The sequence below is a fragment of the Semicossyphus pulcher genome, unplaced genomic scaffold, assembly GCF_022749685.1.
Source record: "Semicossyphus pulcher isolate SPU_LCO1_2020_fin unplaced genomic scaffold, fSemPul1.0.p SCAF_17, whole genome shotgun sequence".
Classification (NCBI taxonomy): Eukaryota; Metazoa; Chordata; class Actinopteri; order Labriformes; family Labridae; genus Semicossyphus; species Semicossyphus pulcher.
In genome coordinates, this window is record NW_027211681.1 from 14,496,912 (window position 1) to 14,521,890 (window position 24,979).

The window sequence follows — 24,979 nt, forward strand, 5'->3', positions numbered from 1 at the left end:
AGATTTGTGAAAAGATATTTATAATTACGTTGGTTAACAGATTATCATACAAAATATAACATAACAACCTTTTCGAGTGACATATGATGATGTTGATAACGCCATTTGATCAACAAAAAAAAAAGTTAAAATCTTTCCGTTTATCATCGCGTCGCGGCCCCGCTGACATATCGCGAGAACACTCAGAGAGCTCCTGAGCAGCGTCTAGCACAGGTGAGCGCTAATTGACTGCGGCATTTTTCCTTTGGGTCAGCACTTTGACGGTTAAGTGATTGTTGTATTTTTTTGGAAATCGTCCCCAACTAACCACAGTGTGCAAAGCAGTTATTATCGTTTACTTACATTAAGGACGATTTCTCTTCTCCCTGTATCAACGTCTAAGCTAGCCTGGAACATGCCGTTGAACAACAACCACAAGGCGAGTACAAGAACGGTAGATTAAATTCACGTGTGATTACTCACACGACAGCAACACATGCTATTTTGTGTAATTTTTTGGACGCAGCTAATTCCTGAAAAATGTTCCCTTAACTTTTTACTACTAGGCATACTTTGTTAAGGAAGTTTCTCAAAAGTTTCATAACTGATATCTTGTCCTGTAGGCTAAGACTAAAGTTTTCTGTCTGTTATTTTCTTGCAGAAGGTTCAGAGTGCTGCTGCCAGGTTGGCTAAGCTGCCCCTGGTTCGCTCAGCTTGCAGCAGCCTGTCAGTCTTGTACGTTGACACTAAATGCAACCATCCTAACCTGAGGTCTGTGTGTGAGGTGCTGGAGAGCAGTGTGACAGCTATAAGCACAGCAGCCTGTATCAGAGTGTCACCTGTCATGGATAAACTGGGGCCCCAGAGTAAGTACAAACAGGGTTAACATTATAGGTTGTATTGTCATAGTGTGCACCCCCTGCTTATGTTTTATGATGTACTCTAGATCTGGATGTGAGAAACTGAAAAGGGTTACTGCAAGTGAATTTACATTAGGGTTGTACAAATAATTAATTTCATTATTGATTATTCTTTTTTATTCTCACAGTTGTAATTGCAAATAATGTGGCATGTAAAAGTCTTGACTGGCTGGAGACAAAGTTCCCAGTGATTCATGCACCCACAGAGCAGGTAAACCGTTCCTCTCCTCTTTCAAATCTTAACGAGTCACACAAATCAGACAATCCACCTCAGACAGTAAAATAAGCTACAGTCATGTTTCCTGGTTTCTCACAGGTTGTTTCTGCTGCCAAGAACAAGGTGAGTGAGATCCAGGATGTGGTGAGCATTGCAGCTAATGGAACAGTGGACTGTGTGCAGCACACGGTCACATGGCTGATGGGGAGGATGGAGCAGGTGTATGTGCATGCCGACCAGCCGCTTGTGCAGAGAGCCATCAGTGTGGCCGGTGTGGGCCTGGACTCTGCTCTGATCATGTCAGAGACTCTGATGGACTGCGTGCTTCCTCCCTCTGAAGAAGATAAAGGTATGTAGTTAGTGTAGAGTGAAATAGTCAGAGGTCACATTTAGACACAAAGCTGCCTCTTTCTGTCACTATAAATAACTCATTGCTGGCTTTCTAGAAGCAGAGGCTCACCTGTTGGAGGGTTTTGAGGTGGCCGCACTCAGGAGAAGTTATCATACACGACTGATTTCACTTGCTGCCAGGCTGTGCAGGAGGACCTACCACATCGTTGGGTCCAAGATTCAATCTGTTCAGGTGTGCTGTGAGTACAATTGAAAAGGAAAAGTTGGACACATTGGGACATACCAGTACATTTTTATGCTTTCTTGCCAACATAAGATTCAAGGATCGTTACCTCTCTAATATGTGTCCATGAAGCTACAGTCTGAAGCTACTTAGCCTAGGCATAAAAACGGGTAGAAATGTCTAACCTGCCCCTTTCTGTTCAAAGGCAACAAAATATCTATCGACCAGGCTCAAATTGTTATGACTTACAGCCTGTAGTTATATCTTATTTCATTATTATCTTCCCAGTGGTTGCCAAGCAACTGCACAGCGATTATAATCTGTCAGGGGCATTGATGCTCTCAGCTAACTTTGCAAGAAAGTAAATAAGCACATTTTCCAAAATGTCTAACTATTCCTTTAACACAAGATGGAAGAGTTGTTCAGTCTGAAGCAGCAAACGTGGTTTTAACAAACAGAATTTGAAGTATGATTTTATTCAAAAGGATACTGTCTGATTAATGGAGCTCCATCTGGAAGTAACAGATGTTACACACAAAAATAATGAACTCACACAGGTATTAACCAGTTATTAGCATATTCATTTTTGTGCATTTATGTACTATTCCTTTTAAAGCTATGAAAAGTTTATATTGGCTTAAAATGAAAATAACTCAAGCATGTCACTCCTGCAAAGACATTTTTTTTCTTGATTTTGTTAAATATTTGTAAACTGAATTTAGCAACTTTTGTTTTGAATCATATCATTTGCTTACCATCAAAATACTTTTTTTGTTAAATCAACCTTTGTCCTCGTCTTCCACAGATGATGGAGAATTTGTCCAGGTCTCCAGGTCTGGTTCAGGACCTTCAGACCTGCTGGCTGACCTTGGCTACAAACATCCAGGAGCTGCCTCAGTATCTGCAGCATCAGCTTGTGTCTCTGTTCTTCTTTTTCTCCCAGATATACAACTTAAGCTGCCCGCCAGCCCAACATCAACAGTCTAATCAAGAGAGAGCTTGTCTCAATGGGACCTCCACTCACAAGGATGTGGTCCTGGTTCACCCGCAAGCTACCCCCTCCAGACGAGGGAGGAGGCAGACAAAGATGTCTCCTTTTGAAATTGGATGTAATGTTAAAGGATGTGGTCGTCCTTGATATAGATTAGTTATTTTTTGATATACATGTTTGTGTGCTGAAGCTTTAAAAAGAGCTGCAACTGTGTATTTGCCCAAAATAAACGTTTAAGATTCATGAACTTTGATACGCTTATGATTCTTATGGTCCTTTGTGTCAACACACGCAAGTCAGGTCAAAGAAAAAGCAGAGCTCATAACAGTCAACCACCTAATATAAAGACCTCATAACTAGTCTAAATGGTCTTGTATTTAAATAATGACATTTATTACACATAGGCCAGTTATTTTGAAGCTGAAATGATCCAACAGCATCAACTCTTAGAAAAGCTGATATTGACGTGCAAATATTTACTCTATTATATCCTCAGGACATACATTTACAATAGTGCTTAGGAACAGAAAAGATTTATTTACCGTTAGATTAAAAGTTTTGAATCCCATGTTGACACGATCTCAGAAACCCAGCAAAGACTTTTTCCCCAACAAAAATTAATCAATGTTTCTACAGAGAAATCTTTTGTTTGAGCCTTTATCGTACAATAAGAACAATGTTTGTCCTTTATGACGGCTACGTCTGTGGGAGGGTTAATGCCTGAGGACTCTGGGGACCAACCACTCCAAATGGAGTTTGAGCTTATGCCCTCAAGTTAATGTTTAAAGAACCCCTTTTAAAAAAAGGACTTCATCCATTTAAAGTTCTTTGTAATGGTATATAGAAGTTAGCACTGTTGTTCCCTTCCCTATGAATTTGCACCAGGTATGAATTTCTATCATCCTGTAAAAATATTTGTGTCAAGACACTTGCAGAGCTTCTTTTTGAAATGCCAGTATAATGGTGACCACTCAAACATTAGCAACTTCTAGGTTTAGTTTTCTAACAGCTTTTATAGAATAACTGAAAATAGTGTTAATCTTTAAAAAATGCCTATTTTATGTATATAAATAATTAATGCCCAAAGGGCCATGTGTCTTTCAGCTCTTGAGTAGCAGCTGGTTGGCTGACTAATAATACCTTTTACAAATATTCACTCAAGTCTTAACTCAATATATTGAAAAGGAAGAAAGCATGTACACTGGGATGTTTTTCAGCAAAACTTGAATTTATTTGAGTTTTTGATTTCACTTTTGGCTGGACTCGGACTTGGATGTGGATGCCCTCAGAGAAGAAAGGCGGCGCCTCTTGGCGATCTGTTCCTGGCGCTTCTCCTTGGCTTCCTGTTTGCAAAAAAACAAACAAACAAGTGCGTCAGTCAAGTGTTTAACACATCCAGACAGAAGCCGTTTCTCCTCACATCACTCACCCATATCACGCAGTACTTTTCCCCTTATTCTTAACATGCATGTTTAGGGCTTTTAGCATTTGATTCTAGTGACCAAGGGCTTAACTGCTAAAAGGCAATTCTTTAACATTTAAATTAATAAATGGCTACGAATGACAATGCCATACACTCAGGCTCATACAGGATCACACAAGATTGTGAAATTATGATTGTATTGCCAACAGCCATCTAAGCAAAATTGAAATGATTACTTTTAAAGACCTTTCTACACAAACAAATTACACTACAGTAAAGCATCTTAACTGAAGTACACTACCTCCATCAAATCCTGGATTCCTTATGATCACTATTTAAAATTTACCATCAAATAAATTCTGTTCATGTCTGTCACCTGGAAACTGTAAGCTGCTATAATACTGCCCCTAATGCCTCAAAGAGACAATATATACCGTCACAAAAAACAGAGGTAAAATGTAAAGCGATTTGATAGCAGTTAAAGCTCAAAGTAGTTACGCACTGTAATAAGAGAAACAGAAATAAACATTACCTTCATCCTCTTGGCGAGCAGCTTGGCGTACTCGGAGGCCTCCTCCTTGTTCTTCTGGGTGCGCTGTCTCTTGAGGGCAATACGGCGGCGCTTGTGCTGCAGCACACGAGGAGTCACCAGTCTCTGGATCCTGGGAGCCTTAGTTCTGGGCTTCTTGCCTACCAAAAGAGAGGGGACACAGTTAATACTGGTGATGAAACAAATGCCATCTGTGGTGAGGAGGGTAGGGACATATTGTATATGCCACCTTCAGTCCAGTAACTGAACTCTTTTTAGAAGATGCAGGAAAGGTAACACTGAGTTTGGGCAACATTTGTAAGGGTGAATCAATAGCAACCAAAGGAAAGACGCACTACAATCACAGGGTCGTCATATTGATTTAGCTTTTTTATTCAATAACAGTAAATCCATTTAAACTGAAATTCCCCACTACAATCAGGACACCTGAAACCATCTGCAGCTTCTAGTTTTACCCAAAGCAAGTATCCTGTGATCCTGATCTCAGTTTCACACTGGACTTTGCACAAACTATGCTAAGTGCAAGCAACATGTATGCGACATTGTTAAACTGTTAACATATTTTGGCTACTGGCAGGGATTAGTTAACTTGGTGATCAACACACAGGGTTGAATGAGGCTGAAATATAAAAATAACCTTTACTTCCATTTATACTTAAACATTATGCATCAACAATACTACGTGAATTGTCTGAGGCAGAAAGGAACATAGAGAGGAAGCATAGGGCAAGTCATTGTGTGCAGTAGAGAGAGGTGTGAGTGGGACTAGCAAGAAACACTAATATTCCTGGTTTTCAAAGTTTTACATGGCAAGTAAAGTATCTCAAATTATCACACCTAAAAGGGAGATACGACTGCCACAGTGGCCTTAAATATTGTAGCATTTTAAGTTTCACAATAAAAATTCAAAACACTTGTTACACCGAAGTAACATGACGATACACCTCTCTTCCTATGCATTGAGTGTTTGTGTAATCAGCTTGTTCGACAACTACTCAGACTTTCAAAGCTCTTAAACCTACCATGAGGAGTTTTTAACTGGTTATGAAACAGATCAAAATAAATACTAATGTGTCTGTATGAGCTACAAAAGCAAACAAGACCATCAGCTGGAAGATTAACCATTTCTATATAGTTTCTTTTGATGCCTGTCACCACTGCCAGTTTGCTGTCAGACGAAGGGATTTTCAAAGAACAGACTGAAAATTCCTTTGTTTACAAAATCAGCTGAAAGGATTGACAATGTGTGATACGTTTGAGTGTAAAAGACAGCAGCATAAGATTTTTCATCATAAAAACACTACCTACCCATGTACAAGACAGGATCAGCCAAGATAAAATGTATAGCTTTGGCCTAAATCAATTGCATTTCATTTTAAAAACAACTCAGATTCCTTCAATAAAACCCTACTTTCAACTGGCACAGACATGTGGCTCATGATCACAAGACCCAGTACAGTCAAATCAAAACCCAGGAAAAACCTACATTCAGTAATCTGACCAACACTTTCAGCTCCAGCCTTACCTTCTTTAGCCAGGGGTCTCCTCACAACATACTGCCTAACGTCATCTTCCTTGGCCAGGTTGAAGAGCTTGCGGATCTTGCTGGCCCTCTTGGGACCAAGACGGCGAGGGACGGTGCTGTCGGTCAGCCCGGGAATGTCCTTCTCACCTGGAAAAATACCAGATCAGAAGGACATCAGTTTAATGATGAAGTGGATTAATGTTCAATTTACTATCAAGTTTTACTGCTTACATCTTAAGTTTAGCATGATTTTCAACAGTCACAGAAAACCCGCCCAATCGCACAACAAAGTATAGCATGTGTAGTTTCCCAGAGACAGTTGGAGGCATAAAAATAATCAGGCAGACAATATGCACAAACTGTATCATAAGTTTCTCATGAATGGCAGACACACTGTGCCACACAGCTGCTCCAATGACAGAAATTCTTACACTGCTAGATCAAGGCATGATATGGTAAAGCGACAGCTTCACTGTCATTCTGGTACACAATGAGAGAGCAATGCAGTTCAACCATCCACTGATCCAGGAACTGGTCATATCTGGTAAGCAGCTCCGCAGTTACTCTGGCAACACACTGTCCCCCCTTAATGACTACAGACCAACCAAAAAGGGTCTACTGGTGTGCCATTATTTTCTAGAGATATTAGAAGACCTTTTTAAATCTCCAATAAAACTATTCTGTATTGTAGACTCTGAATAATTCTTGCATTAACTAGTTTTATTTCTTTGTTTCTATATGAAATTAAACATTTCCATAAATGCTTCACACATGCCCAACATTACCTTTCTTGACAATGACCAAGTTCAGAACGCTGAGATTGGCATCAACGATGCAACCACGGACAGACTTGCGCTTGCGCTCGCCAGTCCTGCGGGGACGGTAGCAGGAGTGGCCTTTGCTGAGCAGCAGGCGCACGCGGCCGTGGGTCAGCACACCCTGTTTCATGGGGAAGCCCTGCTTGTCGTTGCCTCCGCTGATGCGCACCACATAACCCTGCAGATATACAGAAAACAAAGTGGTTACTTGCCAGTGACATATTCAGAACGTTGATTACCTTGCAATACCTTCAGCCAACATTTAGACCTTAACTTGATGAGTTAACTTATAATAAATGTGGAGGCATCTGGCCATATTACCATGATTAGAAAATAGAAAGAGCAACAGCAGAGTGTCAAAAGCACCATTCAGCACATGACTGTTTAGACACAATGGGAGAGCTACGCAGTGTCAACCATCCACTGAACCTGGAACTGGTCGTATCTGGTAGGCAGCTCCACAGTTTCTCTGGCAACACACTGTCCCCCCTTAAAGACTAGAGATCAATCAGAAAGGGTCTACTGGTGTGCCACATTAAGAATAATGGGCATGTTAAACATTACACTCAACACAGTGATGAACTGATGACTATATCAGGATATCAGAGTGTAAAGATCACAACTTTACATTACCTTCCACTCATCTCCCAGAGGGTCAGCAGGCACTTCAGTGGCCATACGCTTCTCATAGAACGTACGCAGCTTACGCTCATCATCAACTTCAATCAGCTTCTGGCAGCCAGTCGCGGGAAATGAGATGTTCAGCTGAAAAAGAGTAGTCATGAAATTGGTAAAAACCTGTGCTTGATCATCATTGGTTACACAGAGTCTATGGCAGGTTAGCCAGAGTCCTCATGCAGGTACGCTAGGTGTAGCAACTGGTATTACTGGTACATCTGAAACCTGACACAGGACTATAAATGACTCTACAACGTTTAAGCCGTTACATTAAAGGTTATAGTATCGGGCTCAAGATAAATCCATTGGCTCGTCGGCCTGTTAGCTTCTCTGCAGGCGAGGTACTAGTAGCCCGCTAATGTTAGCCTCACAGAAGCTACAAGCATCAATTAACTGATTTTAAAGCTAACGGCATAAACAGACCAAGCGATTTACACGACAAGGTGATGAAACGTTAGCTACAAAAGTTTGAAAACTCTTTGCAGGAGTTAACTGAGACTTCAACTTAGTGCACATTTCTCTCAGTACGCGGCCATGTTTCTACAGATCATCTGCCGACAGAATCGTCGGTGCCGACTTTCTATCATAATCAAAACTCATCCTCAGTATCACAGCTATAACCATCAATTCAAATTGGTTAGTTTGAAAACCCAGAATCATAGCAAATTTTATATACTGTTATTTCAAAGAATAAAGCTTTCAACAGAGATAAATAGTTAGGGAAACATTGTACCTTCATTTTGCTAAACCGGCCCTACAACGGTCCGCCACGGAAAAGAGACCGGATATCCGCCTCGAGCTCTCACATAGGCCTGAAATGTTATCGCGATAACTGGCTCGCTGTATTTTTTTCTAATCAGACTCAAGCTGAAGGTAATCAAACAAATTACAAACCAAAAACAAATAGACGAATGAAAACTGAAGCCAACAAACGTGACTGCACTAAATAGATCGAATGAAAAAATCGTTTTGTTTTGTTCACATGAAAATACTGTTTAACTAATTTGAGATTCAAAATACGTAATGCATATTTTATATTGTGTATTTTCGTTCCTCATGAAAATAAATATTAGAATATAAGAGTAAGAGATGTCACCTAAAGCTCAGCGCAAAATAAAAAAATGACCTTGATCAATAAATGGTTGTGATCATAGACTGTTGGTTGTGACCATGTTGCAACACTAAAGTGCCTCGCTGAACATCTGTAGCTAGAGGGTGCCAGAGAGCAGAAAATGAGCTGTGATGTAAAGATTATAACCATCACACTCCATAAAGAAATGCTTTGTAAACCAGACAAATCCTATTCAAATGTATCCATCATATTGAGTATTTAGCAGTTTATTTATACAATAATCTTTAAGAATACTGATATCACACACTCACAGGCTACTGCATTATACATACAGGCAGCTGCTGAACCAACTTCCTCATTTTACAGTTTGAGAAAATAAGGACCTCAATATTAACTTAATAAACAAAGTGAAGAAGACAATTTACAACAAAGATGGCACTGGATAAAAGAGGCACCAGGCAGAGATAAACAATAGAACATAGAACAGATAAACAACAATTAACATGGATAAATACATATAATATAAAAAAATATATATACATAATGTTCAAATAGATTTTTATAAATTTAAAGAATAAAAGTAAATAACAATTATTTATGATAGGTAAGAAATCATTTATTTGAAAGCCGATTTCTTTCCCTTTGATTCAGTTACACCAATAATTAAAGAAAGCTAAACTCCTTTAAGCTGCTGCAGTTTCAGTGTTTTGTTGGTCATGCTGGCTCATTGTCACATTGACATTGCCTAATATCCTGCTTTAATGCTCTATTATCAACATTCTTAAGGACACCTGTGGTAAGAAACGGTGATGGAGGAAAGATTTCAAACTAAAAGAAGTATAAACACAAAAGAACTGCCACTTTTTAATGTCCTGCATACAAATTCTGACTAAAACAAAAGTACAGCTGTGTATCATCAGTAGGCTACTTATAATGCAGAGTGGTCCCTGTCAGTTGTAGTCCTAAATTATTTAATATTAGTCTTAAGCAAGATTCCAAATGCCATCTGTAACTTTTTCATTTTGTAACTAGTAGCTGGTAAACAAAGGTAGTCGAATTAAACGTGCAAAAATCTGTTTAAATAAAGTGCAGATAAGAAATGAAAGAATGTGTGCATTTTATTATTACCATGGGGGAAATTGTGGTGCAGCAGTGGCTGTACAGAGACAGAGTGCAAAAATAGAAGTGCAAATGGAAACTATTTATAAAGGTTCAAATGTAAAACTATAAATGAATAGCATCTACATAAATCAAAAATATACACAATGTAAAACTAATAAAAGAATGGAGTAGCATTAAGTGAAGTAGCATTGAGTAATGAGTGTATCAAATCTCAAGTACAGCTAACATACAGTAGTATATCATAGTACATGTGTATATGGTTATACTAAACAAGAACAAATACTGAAGGATTGTAATTTAGTGCAACACTTCAGTAAAAGACCACTTTTAACTAATGCGAACAAGTCAAATCATCAAAACACTACAAGAATGCACTAAAATAAAAAACAAAGGCCAAAGTTAAGTAAACCAAGGGGATAGACTACAGTAACATTAATATTTTAAATGCAGTATGGTTAAATCCCTAATGTAAAATGCTTATTTGTATTTATTCTAAAGATCTTTTTAATTCACTTTCAATTTCTTTGAAGAAAATATATTTAAAAAAACGCGGCTTCCGGGCCGGGCCCAAGTCCGCTGTGGTCACGTGTTACCGAAGAAGGAAGCAGGTAGGAGTGAATCCTCTTGTTCAGCTTGAACACTCTTTGGCTACAGAGCACAGCAGCTGTCAATGCACAGCACTGAGCGTCACGACAAGCAGGAGGCTTTGTGGAAGGACAGAGAGGCTTTAAAATGCAGCTCAGCGACGGTTTTTGTTGTATATCACGTTGTCGCATGTGCAATACTTGTCAGGTCTCAAACGTTAAAGTCTAGCGTGTGTTAAACGAGGCGAGAGGCATTGACTTTCCTCGAGTGCTTTTGTCTTTTTGTGTCTCTAAAGCTGACGGCGGAGTGCTGTCTGCTGTGTGCACTAGTCCAGACATGAGTAACGTTAATCTGATTTTTTGGGACCAGTTGCAGGCTGGCAGCTCCGATGTGGACTGGTGTGAAGGCAATTACCTGATATACCCCACCATCGCTGAATTTTACAACACGGTCGGTTTTGATTTGTAGCTAACGATGTTTGCTTTTTTCTCTTTTGATTTTGCATAATACCGTTTTGTTTACAGACACGGCTAGCAGCTATTTCTGGCTCTGTTTTCCTCTGTATGGCACTGCTTTTGGTTATGATATTCTCAGGTTAGCTGTAACTAGCTGTAAGTTATACTGACTTTCAGCATTTTGGCTGCTTTTCAGCTTCAGCATCATGATGTTTACTGGTAGCATCAGGTTACAATGTTTCCTTTTCTTCATTTCCACTGCCTGACAGTTTGAAAAAAAGGCCTGAACAACTTCTGACCTGCACGATGTCATTGAGCTGCAGTTCAGCTGTGATGTATTTCTTTGCTCATAGCTTCCCTTTGTTTATCATTTCAGATCAGCAACATTTTGTTTTTTGTTTTGCCGCCCATATTAATGTGCTTGTTCCGCCAATATGCAACACATTTCAACAGTGGGATTTACCTCATATGGATTCTTCTAGTGGTGGTTGGTAAGTTGGCTGGTTGACAATAATAATGTGTGTATTGTGTGATGATGACCTCTTAACCCTCATGTTTCTGTTCAGCTTTAACACTCAGCTGACAATCCATATAATGTTCACCAATACTTAATCAATACATCGATATAAAATCTGTCCATTGTGTTAAGAATGAGCTCAGTATTTTCATGTGTTTCTATACAACAATAGAGTACTTAACAAACAAAGCCTGTTTCAGACTGTGCTCTGTTAAAGTCAAAGTAGACAAAATACAGTCAATTAGACCGGTATTTTTTTTTTTTTTTTTATTGAGATTAATTGAGTTATTGTTTTAAGCAACAAGTCACTGTTCCAGCCTCTGAACTGTGAATATTTCCTAGTTTTTCAATGATTTTGCAGTGCATTAGAAGACCAAGGCTATAGCAATAAGGCAATTGTTTCATGGAAGTAAAGGCGTTTTATATATATATAAGTTTGCAACCACTTTGATAACTGAATATGTCATTTTTAAACAATAAGTCACAGGTTCCAGCTTCTAAAACAGGTATAATTGCATCTTTTGCTCGCCTTCCATGACAGTAAACTCAGTTTGTTTGCACTTATGTTAAAATATATCATCTTGATGACATTATAAACCAAACATTTAGTCAGTTTATTGAGAAAATATCTGCAGATAAAAAAAGTGATAAACAAACAGGTAATTCTATCCCTAAAATACACACAGACTGAGTACCAATGTATACAAGATGTACATTTTCAGTGTGTTTGAGTTGTAATTAGGTTCTCAGGACATTTTTAAACTGCACCAACACTGTTAGGATGTCGTTTTCCTCTGCTGTGGTGCCACCTGAATCATTTTGCCCTCTTTATTATGACTGGGCTCATTCACTGGCTGGATGAATAAGCCCATTGCTTAGATTTCATTAGATTTGACACAGTGTTAAAGTCTTAAATGGTGCTACTGTACGGTACAGTATGAAAACATTCAAAAAGAGACTTCAGTGCTGGGTTTCCTCACTGCTGCTACGAAAACAGTCGGTCGGGTCGCCGTGTCAGCACAGATAACCTGACAGACCTCCCTCTGTTCCTGAGGGCTGACCTTACTGCGTGATACAAAACAACTGGAGCTGGTGAAGAGGATTTGCATATAATGGACTCAGCAGATGTAAACGAGGCTGTTTGTTCTCAGTCTGTAACTTTGTGTTAATCTTGTGCTCAAACTTGAAGTGTAAGAAAGCAGCCTCTTCCCCTTTTCTCCTTCCATAAATGCAGTACGGCGGGCCTGGTTGCACCTCTGTTCGGAATCTGGAAGCTGTTAAAAACACGGCTGACAAAGGGTTACATGGTTTCATTTCTCCTCCACTGGCGCTATAGTTGAGACGACCTTTGACCTTGAGCAGAAAAACAACCCTTTAGGTGCAAAAATGAAAACGACATCCAGCTGCTTTTCTTCTGGTGTTGGCCTCAGCTGTGCGCGAGCTGAGTCATTCATATTAGTTTGGGACGACTGCATTGTGCCTGCTTTCAAAAACCTAAGCAATTCTATGCAGCGATGCAACTACATATTATTTTTATTATAGGATAATCTGCTGATTTATGTCTTAGTGAATAAAATGTCAGATAATTGTGAAAAATTTACAATTTCCCAATTCTGTCCGATGTTTTACTTTTATATTAGGGCTGCACTTGTCGATTGTTTTCTCTTTCAATAGATTAGTAGTTTGGTCTATAATATGTTTCCCAAATCTCATCCTCAAATGTCTTCTTTTGTTCACAGCTTAGACATATTCAGTTTACTGTCATATTTTTTTTCTTAAAACGCTACTTAGACCGATTATTTAATTATCAGAATAGTTGTTTATTGATTTAGTAGTTGTCAGTATTTGTTATTTGATTAATATTTGCAGATGTACTCCAAATGTCTTGTTTTGTCCAACAATCAAAATACCAAATATATTTAGTTTTCTTAAAAGAAGACAAGAAAATGAAATTATTGACATTACATTTAAAAAGTATCTCTGAATCAAAGAATGAATATATCAAATAACTTTATTAGCACCCTATTTCGATGACAAAGTTTAACGCAGTGTTTTTTGGCTGCCTGTGACTTACATGTACACTGACAGGTTTGGTAGTAACGTCCGACTGCGAGCAGAAGCTGCTCCTGGATAAGAAGTTTGCTGAAGTGTAGGAATCTCCTGCAGCGCCTGTTATCAAAACAGATTATACTGATAATAGACGGTCTGTTGGAGTGCGATAATAAATGGGCACTGACTGATCCGTCCGTCCACAGCATTTTTTAAACTCCCAGTAACACTAACACTGGTTTCTTAATATTTGATTTTGAATGACTAATTATTTGAGTTATTCAGTGTTGCTTACCAAGCTGCTTTGTTTTTGATGATTTTATTGATGTATTTTTTAAAAGTATCATGTCAGAACTGATCTCGTCTGGGGGTAGTTTAGTAACTTCTTATCTTTGCCGTTACTTCTCTTATTACTTACTGGAAAAGTAAATCTTTTAGCTCCAGATGCAGACTGTGTAGCTATGACAGATATATCTCTTTGACTTTCCAAATAGACATTACAGGTGCCCAAACACCCCCTCCCATTAACCTAGCCTTGTTTACACCCTGATCAACTCCAAACCCTCCTCCGACAAACATTTCCATCTCTCTGTGTCCTTCAGGTATCGGCTCCACATATTTTCATGCCACCCTCAGCTTCCTCGGACAGATGCTGGATGAGTTGGCCATCTTATGGGTGCTTATGTGTGCCATTGCCATGTGGTTCCCCAAGAGGTACCTACCCAGGATGTTCAGGAGGGATCGGTACGTTTGAACAGTGTCACAATGTATCAGGATATATTAATGATTTTAAGTGTGTGCTGTTATTTGTATGTAATAAAATTTCCACCATATCTCATTACTACAGCAGCTAACTTGGCTTCAATTAAAAGGAGGCAGTTATCTCTGTATTTAGCTCAGCATTTGGCTGGAGTGAAATTCTGCTATTTTAGTCACAGTACTAAAAACATTATTTACAATGCAACCAACATCAAATTATATTCCCCTCATTTTAATACCTTATTATCTTCACAACAAGTCAAATGTCACTTTTGCATATTTCTGGTCGGCATGCAGTGTTGAGGAGCCGTTCTATGTTCAGAGCTCATAGTTGGCCACTCTTCTGTCATGTGATGTTTCCACTGCTATGACTCCCTGTTTAATAATAGGCCTGTCTGAGATAGCTGACACTAGAAAAAGCAGCATCACATGTCTCAACTTCTCTTTCCATTGTCACCAAGTAGCTCCATGACCCTTGTTTATTAAGCTATTTTTAGTGTTTTGTAGTGTTTTCTGAGTCTTCCAAAAAGTCTTTATGAATTTTACTTCCTTCCTCTTCTGTCTTGTTTCGCTTTTAAATCTAGGTCAAGGTTCAAAGTGGTCATTGGCATCTTGTCAGGGATCACCACAGGGCTGGCCTTCGTCAAACCTGTTGTCAACTCATTGTCACTCATGACCCTGGGCATCCCCTGCACCGCACTGCTCATTACTGAGCTGAAAAGGTTAGTGAAAAGGACTTTATAAAGCCCTTATCCAGGACAATCATACCCCTTTATATGTCATGGTATTTTATTCACTAAGGCCATTTAGACGCAAGAGAAAATAGGGCTTTACATTTTAAATCAACAATGGCTGAACATTACCTAATGTGAAACTGGAGACTAATCCAGACCCTCACAGACACACCCGAAAAACGTTGTCACCTTTGGCTTTTAACATTTTAGCATTAACATTCAAGGCTGTTCAGTGAGCAGACACTGTTGAGTGAAACTGGTAAATAAGATTGTGTGTCACTGGCATTTCAGTGTTAAAAAAAGCCTCTATTTCTTATAAATAAAGCAGAGGAGGAGCATGTATTATGAAAATAAAAGATGCCCTAAAATTGAGCCTTGGGGTACGCCACATTTAATGAAAGCAGGAGCCTCAATGATGACACTCAGCATGTTGTCATCTTTATAAGCTGATGTGCGGTGAAAGCCAGCCAATTCTTGAGCAATAATGAACTCGGAGGAGGATGAAAGGAAAGAGAGCAGACTAAGAAGGGAAGTAGGACTACAGACTCACTTGATTGTACTGGTATACAATTTTTTAGATGGACATGACATGTCAGGCAGGTGCAAAGTATCAAAATACATGATGTTCTCTAACAAAGAAGTCTTTCTTCCATTTAAGTCACTTCAGACTGTGAAAAATCAGGGAATGCAAAGGATTTCTTTCAGTCATTGACCCGACTCAAGTTCTAGGGAGCAAGGAAAGAAATCCTAGACCATCTTCAGTTCACTGTTCCCATCCTCAGTCTGAGCAATACGTTTTTTGTTTTTTTTTACGTATTATTATGCGTTTTCTTTGTATGTGATCGTGTTAGTTAATACCCACGTTACATTCGTTTTATCTAATGTGAATTTTAGTGTGACTGTCCTTGATCTGGGTTAGTGAATGTGGGTTATTTGATCGTCTGCATGTGCAAGCAGCACAGTTTATTCAACAAAAGTGGGTCGCAGGACTATTTGGAAATCCCCTTCAGTTCGAGTTATTGATACGAAGCTTGATAAGAATTTAAATTTAAAACAGTTTATACAGTTTGAGTTATAAATTTTAACTTACCATAAAATTCTTTGTAGATGTACGTATGATTGTATTTATCATTCTTATTGGTATATTTCTCTAATTATACAAACATAACCGTTACGCTATAATTTAGTCTTACATTACTGGTATAATAATATTGTGTTTGTAAATAAAAAAAAATATTGTCTTTATTTTGATGCAATGTAATCAGAATATGGTCAATACATCAAATATATGTAACTGTAGTGCAAATAAAAAACATCTATTAGCTTTTGTATTCTAATTAGCTCATATATTAGCAGGCTAGTGTTAGCATTGCCAGTGAAATTCAGCCGTTACACTTGGCAGTTAGTTGGTGTGAATAATTGTTAACAGTAAACTCGCTACATAAAAACAATAAAACCTGTTTTAATTTAGTAATGCTTAATCCTCCACCAAACGCATTATGTTATAACGTGCTAGAACACAAGGTTGGAACATAAGAGTTTACAGAAATACAGCAGAGGATGTTAATGACTAAGTCCAAGTGAGTTAAAACAGCTGCTGTTATGTTCAGTTGTTAACAGGACAAAAGGAAAACAGTGTTAAGATGTACTCTCTGCAGTCTACAGTACATTAACAAGTCTCCTTTGGCCTTTTGTTCCTGCATTGTCTCACATATTTCGGGGGAATGACAGGGTCTTATGATGTCAAAGAACGTACCTGAATACACACAACAAGCAGCTCAAGTCTGTTTGCGTGTTTGTGTCTTTAGCGTTCCTCCGTCACAGTAATGGGAAACTTCCCTGTTGTTTCCGTTTCCCACATCCCTTACTCACCACCGTGACTCTTGTAACCTTAAGTCATCCATTGTTCAACCTGTTGGTAATTCTTGACATTACTGAAAGTGCCAGTCATTGACTGAGGCCGCTTGTTTTTGTTCTACTAAGTGGGAGAGAGTTCCTGTGGCACAGGCTGATAGACTTTTGCCCTCAGAAACATTTTGTTGTTTGCTTTTTTAGTGTACCCTTTTGGCCCCCCTTCCAGTCACTTTCAGGCGGAGATAAAATAACTTGTCTGTTGTATACAATACAAATATTACACAACTGAGAGTATTTAAGCAATGGTATCTGTCATAGTTTTTCTACAATAGCAGCAGAGTAACACGGTGTGTTACTGTGAGAGCAAATGTATTTTCACATTGCATAAAAATGGTTGAATTCATCCATAGACCGTATTAAACCAACTTTTTAACATGTAAAACTTCAATTGAATCAACAGGTAGAGTCCTTTACTCATCATAACGCTCCCTGCTGTCTTGAACGGCTATAAAAAACACATCTTCAAAACAAATTTGCCCCAAAGTATAATGAAATAAGAAATAATGTATATAAAACTGTATTAGGAAAAAGGGGCTTATCTTTGCATACGAATTTTTACTTACGACATTCCGAGGTCTGTTATTTCCCCATAATAGACCGTTGTCATGAAGAACAGACCGTTGCTAAGGATGCTGCTCTAATCACAGAATCTGGATGGCTCACTGTAATCATAACAATCCGCTGAAATGATTGCTGATTCCTGCGGTCCCGTTCACCGTGTCTTACTTCACCATCAGTGGAAATGTTTTCCTTTCATTTTTTCAATTTCCATTTAAAAGCTCATTTTAAGCAGGCTACAGAGTTGACCGTTGCTATGGACACAGCTCTAGCTGTGAGTGTAACAGACTACTTTTTAACGGAAATTATATAATCATTTTTAAATCAATGAAATCATTTTTTGTAAGTAACAAGCCGTGTAATAAACGTGATGATGTATGTCAGGTTTCCATTCCGCGATAACCACCTGCTCACTATACATTATCCCATGCGCATACCTTCATGGTCATGTATCAGCAAACATAAAAAACCTCTATTAAAATACCATAAGTTTAATCTGCCCTGCTACTAAAAAAAGTATTAAAGGTATTTTTGTTCATATTTGGATGATTGCTGTTTATTACAACTTTCATCTCATTTTCAAAGTTAATATAGTCAATAATTTTCTATACGTTTTTTTTTTATTGCATACAATTTAAAACTTCTTAAAAAATATCCGATCGGTAAAGAACTTATTTTGAAAAACATTTTTTAAATTTATTTTGAAAATCAAAATATGGGACTCTTTTTTGCATGTTAACCACCTCTCTATCTTACCTCCTCTTTTCTTCCCCGTTTTCAATACTGTGACCTATTTTTCACAAATGTTAAAGTCGGCCCCCAAAAAGGGCAACTTCCAACAAAGGTCAGATGATTCCCAAAAGTTTCTGTTGTACATGATAATCATAGTTGGCTGGGTTAAGCTTACTTTAAATTTTAACTCTAATGTTGTTTAGAAAATCTGGCTTGTTTATCAGTCGCCTGATCGTCAGACAGCTTGTGTCATACTCTTTTACGTCGACATGTTTCCGGATCTCAAAGAAACTATGAAAAGAAGATTTTAACTAACTAACTGTAAAGCTTTTTTACAGCCCATCACTTCTATATATCATCTGTAAAACTAGCTTCTGACTGATAGTGTTTAAAAGGGTATTGACCTCTAGTTTGCACGCTGTGCCTTTTAAAACATTTAACGTCCACATGAAGCTCTCCAGTGTCTTTGATACGCATCAGGCCTGGTTTCACTGATCGTATGGAGCCTCTTCCTCTCTTTTCCCTGGAGTGACAGAAGCCTCTCAGCAGTGCTTCACCCCACATACACAGACCGGCCTTTCCTCCACTTATCTTTACTTCTAACAGTCAAACTCTCCACCACACTCACTGAGCAGAAGGCCTGGTTTCATGTCGTGTTTCTTATCTTACGTGCTTCTGTTTGCGCTGATAGGCTCAGTATCCCAGACATCCGGCCGTGCGGTGATGCGTTTGTCAGTTTATGTTGGGTTACTTAGCAGGAAGGGGCGTCGGCAAACTTATTGCTGTTGAACTCTATGTACAGGCAGTAACTGAGCCTCTAGCTGGATTACTACTGTACCTGATGCACTGAGGATGTGCTCCCATGTGCATATAATGGATCGAAACACTTACTGTATAATACAATATTGATGACAATTTAATGGCCCATTTCCCTCTGGGAAGATGTATCATTGTCCAACTATTTTTGGGCTTCCTATTGCTGTGACACCATTTTTTTTTATTATGTAACAAAATAAAAGTTTGTCTGTTTGGCCGCAGATCCACATGCATTAATGGATAGTCTTTTCTACTCTAACTACTGTTGCTCTACATTTTAGCATCTAAGCTGCACTAATCAATATTTTCCAACAATGGATCAATCCACAACATGTAATGTAAACAGGGTCATCAGTCATGGCGTCTCCTTCACTTAACTCTACCACTCAGAGTTTTCCACGACTCCACTAATGCTCGTTGCTTGTCTGAATCTTATTGCGTTGTAGTGTTCTGGTAAAGAGTTTGCGTCCCAACATTCCTGTCTCCTTGAAACAATGCCAACCCAAATGAAAGGCTTGTAAACTCGCATGACCTTATCAAAAGCTCCGTCTTTAGGGAGGGTGACAAACAGTGTCACGGTGACTACACAGTTGCATCAGAGTTCAGTCAGGCTTCCTTGCCCCTGTCTTTGTTTGCCTCAGCCAGAAGCAGGGCTGTGACTGGCGCGTCTAAGGAGGACAGGACTAAGAATAGTTAAGAGGCATTCTGGATTAGCACGTGGCTCTGTGGGTCAGTGGTGTGTCCACTAGGAGATATTTGAGCAGAGGAGTAAACGAAATTACTTCGTACTTCAGGTCCCAAAAACAAGGGGTAAAAAGAGACTATAAAAGAGCATTAAAGTTAAAAGTTAAAACCTACCATTTAAGATCCTTGCATGGACATCTTAGGTGAAAATAAAAGCACCCAGTCAACAGCCAGTAAAAAGCATAATTTATGTCAGAACCATCGGAGGGATTTCGCCATCATAAAGCATCTGAGTAAGACCATCCACACCGCGCGTGATCATGAAGTACGGACTGATTAACTGCCCTGTGGGAGGCTCCAGATGCCTTTGGGCTAGAAACTATAAACCTGCACATTATAAGGATGTGTATTCGGTACTATTGTGTAATATGACCTGTGATGAGTAAAGGAAAATGAGCATATAAGGTCTAACGTTATATTACTTTCTGCTGTTAGGTGTGTTTTACAGCTGCTGTAGCTTTTTTATTTTTTTTTTTTATTTTTATTTTTTTAAACCTACTGTACACTACCTGCCTGCACCAAATGTCAGTAAAAAGTTAGACACTAGCTGGAGACTGTTTTTAAGAGTTGCACACATTTCTCATTTCTCTGTTTGGTGACCTCAGGTGTGAAAACCCCCGTGTGTTCAAGCTGGGCCTGATCTCAGGGATCTGGTGGGCGCTGGCTCTGCTCTGCTGGATCAGTGACAGGATATTCTGTGAAATGTGGTCATCTGTCAACTTCCCCTACCTACACTGTGCTTGGTAAGCTCAAACACAAGCCAGAAGAGTCCGGTTTATTGGACTGCTATTGAGGTCATCATTTACGTACAATTTCTGAAGTGTTGTGACACTTTAAACTGAAATATTATAGTTAGAACTTCTGCTTTTTCACTACAAAAATCTCTATCTTTTATAGTCTTTTCTGTCTATTATTAACTCCTAAAACTCTTAATTTCTTAATACAAGGTGGGAAAAAACTGTCAGTGTGGGGAGATAATTTCAACCTGTCAACTTTAAATCTAGAGTTTTCAGAACATTAGGGTCTGAATTGTGAAACAGGAAAGACTAAGAAAATGTAAACTGTTCAAAGAAGGAAACTTAACTTAAAATATCAGAAAGAAGTTGATTTGCATTGAAAACATGTTGAAATACTGTTTAAAGAATATATGTTTTAAAATAACTACTGAAACAAGTTAAAAAGAGCACTGTACACATTGTCTCACTGCTGATAACTGCATTGTCACTATCGTGAACACCTTATATATTCAGTGAGCCATTTTTAAAGCAGTTTGATTAATTCACCCTTCTCTTGGTCTCGCAGGCACATCCTCATTTGTCTGGCTTCTTACTTGGGCTGCGTTTGCTTCGCCTACTTTGACGTAGCGACCGAGGCCCCCGAGCGAGGGCCTGTCATCATGTTCTGGCCCAATGAGAAATGGGCCTTCATCGGTGTCCCCTACGTTTGCCTGCTCTGTGTGCACAAAAAGTCTGCCATCAAGGTGACTTAAGGTGACCCGAGTCTGCTGCTCTGATGGTCGTGCTTTAACACTTCTCACCAGGATGTATCCAAACAACGAGATGCACCGCTACAGCAGCAGGGAGTCCGGTGGTGTCCACAGGTGCTGATGTCGGTGGTTCACATTTCGGCCAAATGTGAGGATTTTTATTTCCTCTTTTCTCTGCCTGGTCTGGTTTTAACTACACAGCAGTGGTTATGCAACTCGGTCAAAAAAAAGAGGTCACTCTAACATGACACAGGGTGACTTTTCAAAAACAACACAGTATCAAAGCCAAGACACCTTTACAGCGTTCAAACACTCCTCAGGCTTTGTATAGGTGACCATGTAAGTGTTAGTTTTATGCATTTCAGGCTTCTTTAAAAGGAAGTTTTTGTACATTTTATAGTGACTCAGAAAACCTCATTAGATAAAGCATTGTAATGCTTTTATCAACATGAATATAGCATCTCATAGGTGCATTCTGGCCATTTTGAAACCATGTTTGGACACGATAAAGCACTGGATTCATTAACTGTGATTAAAGTATTAAGCATCTTATTATCATGCTTTACCAATTTTAAACCAATAAGCTGGTGCATCAGATGTTACAGCAGTGTTACAAGAAATAATTTCACTCAAAGCCTTATGTGCTTTAAATACATAATAGATTCAGGCTGTAAAGCTGCCCTCAGTGTCAACAAACATTAATTTAATACGTCAGAAACAGGCTTCTTTTCGTTATTGGTGTGCTCCGTTTTACCTCCAGCATGCCATCTGTTATTGTTCAAGGTAGTATATTAGAAATGTGTTTAATATATTCCTGTATATAGTTTAACTAACAATGTAATATGCAATTATTTGTCATGTAAAGTATATAGTTCATATATTGCTGAATGAATAGGTACACTTTAATATTGGCCAAAACCCAAAGTAATCAAAAACTGATTGTGAAATCAAAATGTATTGAAATTTGATTGACTATTCAAGTAAATGATTCTATGTTTTGCACGAAATGAACAATGGTTCTCAAGCCTTTGGCTCTATACACACTGCGTAGCAGCATGAAACATAAATAAGACTATTTACTGAAACATTAGCTTGTTAAAGTTAAGCTTTTAAAGGGCCAGCATGCACGATTTACTGGCATCTCTTGGCAGAAGTGTAATAATATATTCCTAAGTATGTTTTCATTCGTGTATAATTCCCTGAAAATAACAATGTTTTTGTCACTTTAGAATGAGCTCTTTATATCCACTGAGTTTGCTCGCTGGTTGCACCTTTAGTTTTTACAGTAGCCCTGAACGGACAAATTAAACACTCGCTCTAGAGCAGTGGTTCTCAACTGCTCTCGCCTCAGGACCCTCCACCACCTCCTTAATGACAAATCGCAACCCGAATTTCAGAAATGTTTCAAGCACTCAAATTTAAAAATGGTGCCGTTTGGATCTGAGACGGAGCAAAACATCACAGTATGTCAACATCAGGAAACACAACAGTATAATAGTCAAGCAAAATGACCCGCAGGTTGCAGTGCATAAAAGGAAAATATTCCTCCTACAAATCATTTAATTAGCCGCCTTTTTTCAGCAGAATAAACTCAAAAAGTGCATAATAAACGCAGCTACTGTAGGGCTCATCAAGAATGTAACTGTAGCGGGGGTTACCCAATCAGTGGATACATGTAGTGCGAATAAACTAAACTACTACTGCAAGCACATCATAGGAAACTCATGTCCTTCAAAATAAAAGCGCTGGATAGACTTTTTGCCACAACTTTTTTTCAACCCTCTTTTGGGTCCCTACCCACCAGTTGAGAACCTCGGCTCTAGAGAGTCTTTCAAGTGTTTGGTTGTATCACAGCCACCTCAGTTTCTCTTTCACGCAAGGGAAGGTTAGTTCGCAGTTGGTTGCAATCTGCAACCTCACCGCTAGATGCCACTAAATCTGACACACTGGTCTTTTAATGCTCAGTTCTCAGTATATTTAGTCACCCGGACATCGGATCCGGACATCTCTTAAACATCTCTTCAGGGTTATTTATTCTGAGCTCAGTATTCTGGACTTTGTGCTAAATATCTAACTATGAAAACTGTGACAAAAAGCCTTAATCAAACAGAAAAATGGACTGCAAAAGCAAAAGAAGGTGCAATGTGTCTTTGTCTCATGAGCCTGAGACTGCTCAAAAAGGGGAAATGTGGTGTTGTGTTAAATATAATGGAAATGACCTTTAGTAGTAGTAGGTTTAATGTGAGGGATTAGGTTTTATAACTCTGACCTCAAACCTTTTGTAATCCATCAGTGTTCATCAGACAGAAATAGAAACTCTGTATGTGTAAGTATAAAAGGGAAGCATGTGGCGTGTTGCGAAGCTAAACACTGACCCTAAAAGGATCACCAAAGCTCTTTTCATCACAGACCATTGTTTAAAATGTTGTTCTTGAAAACTGCCTCAAGCTGTTGAACTAATATTATGATACGCCTGCGCTCCTGCAGAGGATTCTGGGAACTCAAACGGATAAAATAACTCATGATGGGTCAAATGAAGGATCATGATTTACAAAGACAAATATTTTTCCTGTGAACCTGAAGTGATATTTTTTTAATAACATGAAGTATTTTGTAAAGTCCAAAACAGTTTCTATTTTTCTAAGTGAACTGCAGCCAAAAGTGAAGAGTGGATTGTTTTTGATGTTGCATGATTACTACCTTTGTATTGCCAAACATTGTAAAGAAAAGGGTTTTTTTTTTATGTTCTTTCAGGAGGAACTTTATGAACAGTATTGACAATGTGAACAAAGCTTGCAAACAAAGCTATCGTAGTGCCCAAAAAACAACAACACAGTGCTGCAGAGAATAATGAATTGTACATGTGTTTGTTTGTATGAATAGAAAGTCGATGAATCAGCCTCAGTTTGTGTGAACAGGACAGCCTGTTAATCGCTGCCCTCTGCATCGTCATGTGTGTATAGGCATCAAGTGTTATTATGATCTCATCAAATGTGTTATTCTTTTATTTTAACTTACAATTGTGTATAAATCTGGGTTTTTTTCTGCCTGCATTGACAATACAGACAAACTGCACAGAAATATTTATTTTCATAATTTATCCTGTTTTGTAAACAAATATTTGTAATAGATTAGAACATTAGTACTTATTTTGTTTTATGCAATAAACCCAGCCAATACCCATAACGGCTAAGAGTGTTTATTTTACTAATTACACACAATATCATGTGTTAATAATGCAGGCATCAATAATATTATTCATGGTTAATCTTTACATTGTTGCTTTGCGTCTTTGTCTGAGGACTGTGACTCACGGTGATGCAGGTGACACTTTTTACCACCAGGGGGCAACATTTTCCACATTTACTTTACTGAGCACATCAACCAAAAGATTTTAGTATTAAAAGGTTTGAATGGTTTTAAATATGAGAATAACTTAAGATAAAGTACCAACACTGACCTCCTCAGCAGACTGATCAGTGTCTTTGAGATTTTGCCAAAAGAATCTGTTCATCTGAAAACCTGGACACAACTGATAAGTATGTATTTAAATGTCACTTTAAACATGCCTTTTGATCTCTGAAGGTGTGAATGAAGCCTGGACAAAGTTTGAATGACTGTTAACTCAATGTGCTTTCCAGTAGAACACATACAGCAACAGAGGGGGAAAATACAATTAAAACCTAAGAAAGTGCATAAAGCAACAACAAGAAAAAGAGAAATACAAAGGAGAAGAAATACACCAATGCATAGACCCTATG

At 38.5% G+C, this 24,979-nt stretch overlaps 3 protein-coding genes across 5 annotated transcripts; 2 read left to right on the plus strand and 1 right to left on the minus strand.

Annotated features, from left to right (window-relative positions):
* Positions 1-749: 749 nt before the first annotated feature.
* On the plus strand, positions 750-2,895 carry LOC138595341 (perilipin-2-like). Of its 3 annotated transcripts, none has more exons than XM_069666713.1 (5): positions 750-845; positions 1,028-1,110; positions 1,216-1,465; positions 1,563-1,699; positions 2,496-2,895. In XM_069666713.1, exons 1-5 carry the CDS (start codon positions 824-826, stop codon positions 2,826-2,828), a joined length of 825 nt encoding a protein of 274 aa, XP_069522814.1. In that variant the 5' UTR covers positions 750-823; the 3' UTR covers positions 2,829-2,895. The 3 variants fall into 3 exon arrangements, with proteins under 3 accessions (XP_069522814.1, XP_069522816.1, XP_069522815.1); XM_069666715.1 differs by having other exon boundaries at positions 2,634-2,895; XM_069666714.1 differs by having other exon boundaries at positions 1,566-1,699.
* A 993-nt stretch (positions 2,896-3,888) lies between these two features.
* On the minus strand, positions 3,889-8,462 carry rps6 (ribosomal protein S6). Its single transcript, XM_069666147.1, has 6 exons — positions 8,409-8,462; positions 7,631-7,762; positions 6,965-7,175; positions 6,180-6,326; positions 4,637-4,794; positions 3,889-4,024 (listed from the first exon to the last, which is right to left on the minus strand). Exons 1-6 carry the CDS (start codon positions 8,412-8,414, stop codon positions 3,929-3,931), a joined length of 750 nt encoding a protein of 249 aa, XP_069522248.1. The 5' UTR covers positions 8,415-8,462; the 3' UTR covers positions 3,889-3,928.
* Positions 8,463-10,784: 2,322 nt separating this feature from the next.
* On the plus strand, positions 10,785-22,987 carry acer2 (alkaline ceramidase 2). Its single transcript, XM_069665170.1, has 6 exons — positions 10,785-10,904; positions 11,286-11,400; positions 14,078-14,219; positions 14,819-14,956; positions 20,338-20,475; positions 21,035-22,987. The coding sequence occupies exons 1-6, from the start codon at positions 10,791-10,793 to the stop codon at positions 21,219-21,221; spliced, it is 834 nt and encodes a 277-aa protein (XP_069521271.1). The 5' UTR covers positions 10,785-10,790; the 3' UTR covers positions 21,222-22,987.
* The last annotated feature ends 1,992 nt before the right edge of the window (positions 22,988-24,979 follow it).

Bases quoted from the DNA above. Each gene is read 5' to 3' on its own strand.
- acer2 (XM_069665170.1), top strand. From the start codon at position 10,791: ATGAGTAACGTTAATCTGATTTTTTGGGACCAGTTGCAGGCTGGCAGC. The intron at 14,957-20,337 runs GTTAGTGAAAAG...TGGTGACCTCAG, and splicing joins CTCATTACTGAGCTGAAAAG to GTGTGAAAACCCCCGTGTGT. The intron at 20,476-21,034 runs GTAAGCTCAAAC...TTGGTCTCGCAG, and splicing joins CCCTACCTACACTGTGCTTG to GCACATCCTCATTTGTCTGG.
- rps6 (XM_069666147.1), bottom strand. The intron at 7,176-7,630 runs GTAATGTAAAGT...GTATATCTGCAG, and splicing joins CTCTGGGAGATGAGTGGAAG to GGTTATGTGGTGCGCATCAG. The intron at 4,025-4,636 runs GTAATGTTTATT...TTTTGCAAACAG, and splicing joins TGCTCGCCAAGAGGATGAAG to GAAGCCAAGGAGAAGCGCCA.
- LOC138595341 (XM_069666713.1), top strand. From the start codon at position 824: ATGGATAAACTGGGGCCCCAGA. The intron at 846-1,027 runs GTAAGTACAAAC...TTATTCTCACAG, and splicing joins GGATAAACTGGGGCCCCAGA to TTGTAATTGCAAATAATGTG. The intron at 1,111-1,215 runs GTAAACCGTTCC...GGTTTCTCACAG, and splicing joins TTCATGCACCCACAGAGCAG to GTTGTTTCTGCTGCCAAGAA.